Genomic DNA, 10,492 nt, shown 5'->3' on the forward strand with positions numbered 1-10,492 from the left:
AAGACGTTATGGGAGCGATCACTTCGGCGTTGTTGTTTTGGATTAATGGTGAATTTGGGGGGGGGGGGGGGGGGGAGGGGAGGAATAGTAAGAAATGATATTTTTCCGGATACCCTTCCATACAAATACCCTTACTTTTCTCTTTTTGTGTAACAGAGGTCATTTACTTATACACCGGAAGTCTGGTAGGTGCATGACCACGTAGCTGTAACCCAATTCCATTACAATTTCTGTCATAAATAAATTGCGCACGACGAGATCTCAATTCCACTTCCTTTATTTCCTCTACAACAACACTTTCCTCATGTACAGTTAACTCCACACCTTCAGCAACGTAACTAACTAACATCAGTACAGTCCCTTACCAAACTCTACTGAAAATGCTCGCTCTCCACACCGAGAAAAATTCACTTACAACATTCTTTCTTTTCTTTTTCTTCTTTTTTGTCTATTATGTAGTGCGGTTTTTAAAGTGTATTGAAAAGCATATTTAGCACTATTTCGGCCGCTGGATTTAGAGGAAAAAAAGGCTTGAGAAATCATTGTTTCACACAGCAATAGGAAAATCAGCTCATCATCACTAAGAAAAACAATGCCGCATAACCAGAAATTGACCGAAATAGTGGTCGCGGATCGGTGAGTGAGTTCAATAAAAATGCGAGGATGGTTTCAAAATCCTTAAACAAGGTAATACCTTGAAGCCATTTTGATGTTATTTTCAGTGATGCCTCAAAAATGTTCTTTTAAATCGCCCATAGTTTTCAAAACAGATTTTGAAAGAAGAGATAACGCTCTTTAACGTACCTCAGTTTCACTGCAGTCTTATACCACCAGTCGACGATTTTGGGCTTTGAAATGTTCAAAATATTGAAAATATTGCATTTTCATTCAAACTGAGTAAATCACCTTATAAAATGTATGTAATTATGTACTTTTCTGAATAAGTTATTTGTTGTTCGCATTACAATTGATTTGATTTTTGAAACGATTTTTTCGTGACACGCCGTCTCGGGCCTGTAAAACCCGGTCCGAGAGCCGCGAAACCAATAACCCCCCCGTACGTCTAAATTAATTATCGGGTCGAAGTAAAAATTACATTTATGTTAACAGCTTACCTAGTGCTACTTTGTGAATTTTTTGAGAATTTTCGATTTTTCACTTTGTAGACCTCTGGTTGATATTTACTGACAGCTGCTCTTAAGGCTTAATTAGGGCAAAAAGTTATTACATTTAGGACTTTATCACATTTAGAGGCGTTTATTACATTTAGGCCTTCGACAATCTAAACATTTCCAGCCTTAGCTATAAAAACCGCTACTATGCAAGGGAGGATGTTCAAATCAGACGTTATTTACTTACCAGACGAAAAAGTGTTAGGTTTGTCGAAAGAAGAGGCAGGACATCAGTATTTAGGGCTTAAGGACATCAAGTGAGGCAGAGAGAGATCGTGATAGATTGACAGAAGAACGAGAAGCTTTATTACAATGCACAATACTGATGGGTCGTAATAGACAAGAAAGGACGGTGGACGTGGTAGAGGATCTTATTTAAAACGTATAGTTTGTTACTGTTCGTTTTAAGAAACACTATCAAAGTACATGTTCGCTGTCATAATTTCACAGATTAGGGAAAGTGAGGTCGACAAATACAACATAACCCGTTAAACATAGTTACGGCAGCTGGTGGAAGATAAACCATTAGGCAATTTACATGGCGCGGAAAGACACTTAATGGGTTGCGGGGATACAAATCCCGGCAATGTCCTTTCTCTCGAGGATGTGTTTCAGGTTGCTCAGGCAGAATATCCTTGTCCGTTTATTGTCCTACATTTTCCATAGTAAAGAGAACATTCTCCGTAAGATAAAATCAACGAATTCCAGAATGGTCAGGATGCTCATGCCGAGAAAGAGACTAAAATTTCCACCAAGAGTTGCTAAAAAGAAAATACATGATTGGTTATTTGCTTGTTTCTAGATATAAGCAAACTCGAAAACTGACCAGCCATGAACTGCAATTCGTAATTTGGAAACCTATTTTCTCATTAGTGCCATGCAGTGATTGAACATTTGAATTTAAAGTACGTAACAAGTGTAATAGCTCCCAGTTTGAAGGATAAATGTCGAAGTGACTAAAGCGTGAAAATGTAAATGCCTTAATATATTAACTACATTGACAAAGGTAATTGACCTCGAAAAACGCAGAATTAAAAGCTCTTTTCTTTAACAAAAACAGTTCGCTTAGATCTTTAGGAACTATTCATTGTATTCTGTACACAGTGTTAAATGCTAAGAGGTATTAACAAAAGCTATACGGATAATGAAACTAATAATAAATAAATAACTTATCTGTTATTCACCTTATATGAGATCTTTTTCTAAACGACTTAAACTTACATATCAACGACCATGCCTCAAACCGTGGAGTTTGTTCAATCTCATCGTAACTTAGATCTTGAAAATACACATCCAAGAAAACTATGTTTTCACTGTAACAGAAAAATATAAAAACGGCGGTTAAGCTGATTCCCTAACAGGCCGTCCACGGAACACTTTTTCAAGTGCGGGGGCTGACTTAACTTTAAGTAGCAGACTGAAGGGACTCTCCACTTAGTCTTTGAGGGCGTGCGGGTTATACCTTCATGAAAGTGACGCTAGGGGTATTACTAATATATAGATTTGCCAGGGCTAAAAGCGAACCTCTCGTTAATATACTTATGATTTACTCAAACAAAAAAATAAAATCATGTAATGCTAAATGGCGACGGCAACGAGAGCGGCAAAAAAATTAAATAGGTCTAATTAGGAAAAAAAAAACTTTGCACGTGCAGCACACTTTTTTGTGCATTTCTTTGTCGTTGGTTTGCATGACTACAACGTGAAACATCTTATTTACATATCTTACGTAGGAAATGTCGTAAATGCTCCACGAATGTTTTTTCACTTTTGTTCTGGCTCGCTTTTTTTTTCAGTTTCAGTTTCACTTTGTGAATTTTTTGAGAATTTTCGATTTTTCACTTTTGTAGACCTCTGGTTGATATTTACCGACAGCTGCTCTTAAGGCTTAATTAGGGCAAAAAGTTATTACATTTAGGACTTTATCACATTTAGAGGCGTTTATTACATTCAGGCCTTCGACAATCTAAACATTTCCAGCCTTAGCTATAAAAACCGCTACTATGCAAGGGAGGATGTTCAAATCAGACATTATTTACTTACCAGACGAAAAAGTGTTAGGTTTGTCGAAAGAAGGGGCAGGACATCAGTATTTAGGGCTTAAGGACATCAAGTGAGGCAGAGAGAGATCGTGATAGATTGACAGAAGAACGTGAAGCTTTATTACAATGCACAATGCTGATGGGTCGTAATAGACAAGAAAGGACGGTGGACGTGGTAGAGGATCTTATTTAAAACGTATAGTTTGTTACTGTTCGTTTTAAGAAACACTATCAAAGTACATGTTTACAAAAATATAAAAACGGCGGTTAAGCTGATTCCCTAACAGGCCGTCCACGGAACACTTTTTCAAGTGCGGGGGCTGACTTAACTTTAAGTAGCAGACTAAAGGGACTCTCCACTTAGTCTTTGAGGGCGTGCGGGTTATACCTTCATGAAAGTGACGCTAGGGGTATTACTAATATATAGATTTGCCAGGGCTAAAAGCGAACCTCTCGTTAATATACTTATGATTTACTCAAACAAAAAAATAAAATCGTGTAATGCTAAATGGCGACGGCAACGAGAGCGGCAAAAAAATTAAATAGGTCTAATTAGGAAAAAAAAAACTTTGCACGTGCAGCACACTTTTTTGTGCATTTCTTTGTCGTTGGTTTGCATGACTACAACGTGAAACATCTTAATTACACATCTTACGTAGGAAATGTCGTAAATGCTCCACGAATGTTTTTTCACTTTCGTTCTTGCTCGCTTTTTTTTTCAGTGTCGCTCATTTTCACCTGGCTGGCCGCTAGCATTTCTCATTTTCTCACCACCAATTTTCATGTTCTCTACCAACGCAATTCGGCTCCTTTGTTTTTGTCTAACGCTTTAGCTCTTTCTCTGTTATCCACATCAGCAAAGACATTACAATTGAGTCCGAATCGACTTTGTTGTTTTTTTATTTTCTCTCTCTAAAAAGTCCGGGTGGCCATGCGATTTCGCGCCAAAAAACCTCGTGCTGCATTTGGGTTGGCATACCTGTCGATTAAAATATTTTAAATTGGTAAGCCTGTGGTGCGGACAGAGCGCGTACGGTCACGTGATTACCAAATTTCCTCGGTGGCATAGATAAACCTATTTTCTTACCCACGGTGCTCCGCTATGCGCGCTTTGCGCGCGCGAAAGCTCCAGTGTAATAATCGTCACAACCTTTGTATATTTCATTATTATGACGACGTTTCCAAAATTCGAGTTTGTTAGGCTGCAATGAAGCTCCTTCTTTGCACATACACGTTATGAGTCTTAAGTTCTAATAGGACAGATGACTTCGCCTGCTTATCAGGCTTGACAGAGATGGTCCATGTCCTAAACTGTGTTGCAGACGAATATTGCTCGTCATCTTCTACTAGCCAGGAAGACAGATACGTATTTTTTTGCTAAAAAATTTCCAACCATTCTGCATTCTTGTTATGCACCTTTCTCGTTCCCTAGATGTCCTTTTAGACGCACTCAGTTCCAGTTTCTCCAATGGGTCTTGGATACTCTCGGGCGCGAGAAATTCAGTAGATAGTAGGTATTGATAGCATTTTGTCTGGGGTCACACCCAGTTTTTTACCTCAACTAATTCTCTTGCACACTTGCACATCTGCAGTGATTGGCTATTCCCTTTCCAAATTGCACACGGAGATAATTGCAATATTCCAGTCAATCAATCCAGTCCAGTCGGTGTGCTCGCATTAGTGTCTTCGCGTTTGAGGTAACATCAATCTTCCTTTACTAATACTTACACTTGGGTATGGTTTGTTCTCTACCCTTCTATAGTCCCTCTTCCTTCATGCACTTTGCCGGCCGACTGTATTTAGCTGATTTAACCGCTGTGAGTGGCTCACTGGAAAGCCTGCATCTCTTTCTATTGACTAAAGAAAGTAAATACTGATTTTTCTCCTCATGTGGAGAATAGTCATCTTATTCACCCGCGCAATTGATAACCGCTCCAGTGCTAAAACCTAAAAAAAAAACCTCAACATGCTTTTCACTTATAACATTGCACAAACTTACTTAAGGTATTTTTCTTTTTTGGACTCGGACTTGTTTAAGAAATGTTTGTAGAGTTTAACTGTCCTAGCAGCGGAATTAAGTTTGTTGATCAAACCATTCTTCTGCAAGGTTGCATATGACAAAGATGTTTCATATTCTGTGTCGGTGCACGGCTGCTGGCAGCTCTCTTCACAATTTTTCTTCTCCGCGGATGCACCAAACGTCTCTGTATATAAGTAACATTTCAAATTAAAAATATGGATTATTTGGGGATTCTTAATTAATTCATGAAACATTGACTGTGTGTTAATCACAATACTAGTCGACTGACTTTTGTGCAATTATTTTTGCATGCATAGAGAGAACGAAGGGACAGTTATTTCTCAGGGTAATGAAATCCTTAGTCGGCCTCGTACCACGGGTGGGCCCTAGGGAAGAATCTCGTCTTTAACGACTCTTACATATTTCAAAACTTCATTAAAAAATACCTCATCGAGAGAGCTATAAATTAAACTCGCCTAACCCTGATATGACAGCTGACATTATATCATAATTAAGTATGAGGAGCCGAATTTTCTACAAGCTATTTAGCTTCTATTGGGCTTCCTCGCCACTCTATCTATTACAAAAGTGCAGTCTTAGTAATAATATATATATTTTTTTCATTTTCTTTCTGTAATATTTATTTTATGTAGCAAATGTAAATAAATAAATAAATAAATAAATAAATAAATAAAAAAATAGCCGTTATCCACTGAATCAATTTTTTCCCTGTTGACCAAAATCTTTTTATTATTATTATTATTATTATTATTATTATTATTATTATTGTTATTTTTAACCTTGCTGCTTATCATTTCAAGTTGACTCGTAATCTCCAGTTTTATGAAGCTGATAAACTTTTTAAATTTTGTAGTTGTATTATAACAGTGAAGCCTCAGGTTCCCAAGGTGCATCATTTCAGGTAGTACTTTAATGGGGTTTCTAAAAACAGTCAATTTTCTAAGTCATTGTTTTTACGTTGGGGTAGACAGAATGTGATCGAGACGCGATCTTACATAGCAGTATCAAAAACCAAAAACATTATTAGATAGAAATATTTTGGGGTCTGCACATATACAGTATAAGTGGCCAATTTTCAATGAACGGTGAATGAAACATCTTTGTTTTACTCAACTAGGGAGAGTTTTTTGGAATAGAGCACCATATTGTTAAGCACTGATTGGATGAGTGTAACCGTTTGTGTTCTTGAATCAGAATTTCTATTGCTCTAAATTTGATTGGATTCTTTCGTCTTCCGTCGTTGAATTTGATACTTAACGGGAACACTTTTGTGACTAACTATAATTTGTTATCATGCACAAGTAGGCACTCACCGTAGACGGGAAATATACAAAGTAGTGTGTCGTTGGGGGCACAGACTAAAGTATCTTCATCTGTAAAGAATATTTTAATCATGCTGTTAAGTATATATTATTTATTTTGCTAGAAGAGCGTCATATTTTTAAGCATATATATAATATTTTTATGGATACCAGATGCCGGGTGATCTGGTACCGAGGATAGGGGTGTATCGCTTGCAGTTCCAGTTAAACTGCAGCCGAAAACATGAAGCTGACGTGATACCAACAGTCCGTTCAAAATAATTACACTGTCAGTTTTCTCAGGATTTTAAAAAGCGAACGTCCGAATCAGTCTGAGGAAGGCTAAAACACAGAGCGTTTTTAAAATTATTTTTGCTCTGATTTGATTTATTTTCCTCTTATTTCCAAACTCAAAACGCTTTAAAACGAGTTGGGGTTCGATTGTGATGAATCCCTCTCTAATACAGTGTGAAAAAGGCCGTTATCCGTGTGGAATGGCTCTGCCGCTAGACGTCTTTGTTATATATGATTTAGACTTGACGGTGCTCAACTTTCAATAGCATTTCTAGCATGATTTTGATCTTACTGGTCAATAAAGAAGTCGACACATTCATTAAGTCAGTCGCGGCAGTTTGTGAACGACACAGTCAGGGAGCTCCCAGCATAAAAGCTGTTGTTTTTAGCTTTGATGTTTTTCGGTTTTCATACTCAAAATATGCACTTTATTTGAGTGTCAATGTATTTAGCACGAATTAAAGTATCAATTGAGGACACTATTTTTACGTCTCTGTCAGCATACGGGACCGTCATTTTACGCGGTCATCCAAGCAAAGCGAAGGTCTAGTCGCTTGCAGGGCAAAGGAAGTACCTTCGTTTCTTAGTTCTTTTAAGACCGCAGGCATTGGTCCGGCCCCGGGAAACGACCCCACGACCTTGCGCTCTGTAGTCAAGCACTCTACCGACTGAACTAATCCTGCCGCGGTTAACTGTGGTGTGAGAGGAAAATCCGTCTTAATATGAAAACGGGACGACTGTCATTTTAGATGAATAATGCGTCTGACTCAATGCATCTGATTATTCGTCTGTTTAGAAGGATTTTGAAGATGAACTCTCCCTCTGAAACGGCTCTTAATTCTTACCTTTATATTGTAAGAGGCGGCAACTGCATATTTTTATAAATAGCTTGTTCAAACATTCCAGCATACAGGCGGGCTGAGAATACTTGTAACTGCTATTTCTTAGCATGTGCAGATTTCTGTCGGAGCAGTTTGTTGCATACGGCTTTGGCAGGTTTATTATCTGTATGAGATATTAAGATATAATCTGTATGAGATATACAAATAACGTGATTTGATTGATTCAATGATCGCACCTAATGCGGATAATAGCTTTTGCCCTCTCTAATACAATAAAGGGTTCGTTTTAACGATAATTTTTAATTTAGGTTTAGGTTTAGGGTTAGGGCTTTCTTAATTTTTATTAAGTGGTTGTTTTTGGTGTTTTTGTGTTTACGGGCGAAATGATTCGAATACGCTACGTGTGGACGCGTTTTTTCTTTCTTTTTTTTTCTTTTTTTTTTTTTGAGGACAAAGAAAAAATCTCCATCCTCAAAATTATCTGGATACGTGTGGACGAGGCCTAGTCGCAATTTCAGCGAAAATAGAAAATTAATTAACTTCGAGCAACGCTTGCTGCATTGAAAACTTTAAGAGAAATGTTGATCTCTTTGGTTTTACACTTTAATTGCACAATCTGCAATTTGTGTCTCAAAAACATCTGGAGATATGCTTAGATTTATAGAGCTTCGTGTTGGTAACAAACCTTTTTCCTTTTTATGTTGCAGAGTGTACGGACCCCTGGTTGAACGGCAAAGCCAAACTGCTCCATAACAGGAAGCATTTGTTGATCATGTACCAAAACTGTCAGCCCAACGAATGGACTTATCGGATTATCCAGGTAACTGTCTCTCTCTATGTTAAGTAACAGCTTCAAGCCATTTAGTTGACCCTCCGTAGTGGCGTTTCTTACTTTAAAATGGCCTTGTCCGGAGTTAAATGTGAAGCATTGACCAAACGCTAGGTTGGAAAATGTTTTGAAGTCCTTCGGTCCACAGGCTTCACCGTTTATGTTGCAGGATTTGAATGGAGGGCTAGGAAGAATCATATCTTCAATGCGATGACTAAAGAGGACTTGATAATCAAGGTGTGATTCATTATCTCGAAGACGCGTGGTCAACTCAGGGTTACTCTCTAAGGTTGACTTGTTACTCCAAATATGTCTTCCATGGCTTGTTTGCATTATTTTGTAAATATGAAGCTTTCGCTTAACATCTTCATTGCTCCAGGTTGTAAACGTCTTCCGTGCGGTGTTTTCAAACCTTCGCAAATTGAAGTGGTTATAATTACAAAGTGTTACGGCTGGAAAAGAAACGTTCTCTAACTTAGACGGTATCTTCGTCGTTATTTTCGTGGAGAATTTATAATTTCCAAATTCAACCATGGAAACATAAACTTGATAGACACAAAAGCCAAAACATAAAAATATAGCCAATGTCCATAACCATCTTCTGACAGCGTTTCTACCGAGGAGAAATCGGGCACCGTGTAAAGTAGTGTTATCAGCCATAAACGAAAGAACTGTCTCAGTTTGTCGGCTCTCATCAGATTCCTCCTCAGGTTTGACAACATTTACTTCCCTAGAATTTTCTTCGATGTGAAAACTTCGAATTCTGTTACCTCGATGTTTGAGCCATGTTTTCGTTTGCAAGATTAATTGTAATCTGCTTCTAATCTCTAAAACCATTCAGTTTAGGGTAAGAGGGAGTTAAAAGCTGTTAAACGTGACTTGCTATCACTTTTTATCAACTTCCTGCAGCAAGCAAATAATTGATGTACAGAAAAAGAAATGAATGAGTTTTTTTTTTAAACTTTAATTCTGTTGTGTACTATCAGTTAATAATAAGAACAAAGGAAAAGAAATACAAATTGAAAAGAATTCATCACGATAGCGGGGTTGCCAAAGAATGTCTTTTTAATCAAGTTTTTCAATATCTGTTTTTTGACAAAACAACGGTGTTTCTTAAAAGCACGAAGCTGAGTATATGATTACATTTTGACAACAAGTAGCTTCACTTCAAACAGCACTTCAGATGAGGGGAACGAAAAGCGTTGTGGGGTCAGTAATCATACAATCAAAAATAGTTATTTTTAGAACATTTTGTGTTGGCTAAAAAAAGCCGGATATTGAGAAAATTGAACTTCATGAAAAGCGTTATACTGGTCAAACATAAAAATAGTAATCCCAGTACACATTGAGCTAGTTTGCTCTAAATAAATGTTAGGAGACTATCGGAACCTTTTCTTACTACAGCTGTTAGTTCAACTAATTCATGCAGTGAGTTTTGAATGGCAATAATCAATGTATATTAGCGTTTTTCCTATTTCCAGTTAGTGAAAATTTAATTATTTATGAGTTATTTTGTTGTTGCTATTGTTGTTTTTATTTTCTGAATTAAAAACCAGTCACTTACATAAACGGGCAACTGAAGCTACATTGTTTTGATTCACCTTCACGACCGCCTTCTTTTCAGATAAGCCGTAAGGTATTTTCATCATCATCTGGGCTAATAATGTAATTTTGTAATTTAAAGGGACACAGTCAGCCGATGCACCTGTGCATTAGATACCATTTCTTAGCTGACTTGCATATCACAAGATACTGTTTTAAACTAAATATGACAAAATAATAATATTATAGGATGAGTAAAAGAATACTCAGGAAGAGGTTTTCAGTAAAATATCGAAGATTGAATGGAACACTAGGCAAGAGTGGAGCGAGTTTCTAGATGTATCCGACGCGTGCCTTTGATCTCGGGTTGAGGTAAACGCTTCTGTTAATTCAAAGATGTCCGGGTCATCTCAACAACTACCTGAAACC

General features: G+C 37.4%; 1 protein-coding gene across 1 annotated transcript; it reads right to left on the reverse strand.

Moving 5' to 3' along the window:
- Window positions 1-1,823: 1,823 nt before the first annotated feature.
- Window positions 1,824-8,854, reverse strand: LOC140934830 (acid-sensing ion channel 3-like). The gene is made up of 6 exons (XM_073384390.1): window positions 8,378-8,854; window positions 7,696-7,855; window positions 6,569-6,628; window positions 5,214-5,418; window positions 2,394-2,485; window positions 1,824-1,933 (listed from the first exon to the last, which is right to left on the reverse strand). Exons 1-6 carry the CDS (start codon window positions 8,852-8,854, stop codon window positions 1,824-1,826), a joined length of 1,104 nt encoding a protein of 367 aa, XP_073240491.1.
- Window positions 8,855-10,492: the final 1,638 nt, after the last annotated feature.

Source organism: Porites lutea, chromosome 4, assembly GCF_958299795.1.
Source record: "Porites lutea chromosome 4, jaPorLute2.1, whole genome shotgun sequence".
Classification (NCBI taxonomy): domain Eukaryota; kingdom Metazoa; phylum Cnidaria; class Anthozoa; order Scleractinia; family Poritidae; genus Porites; species Porites lutea.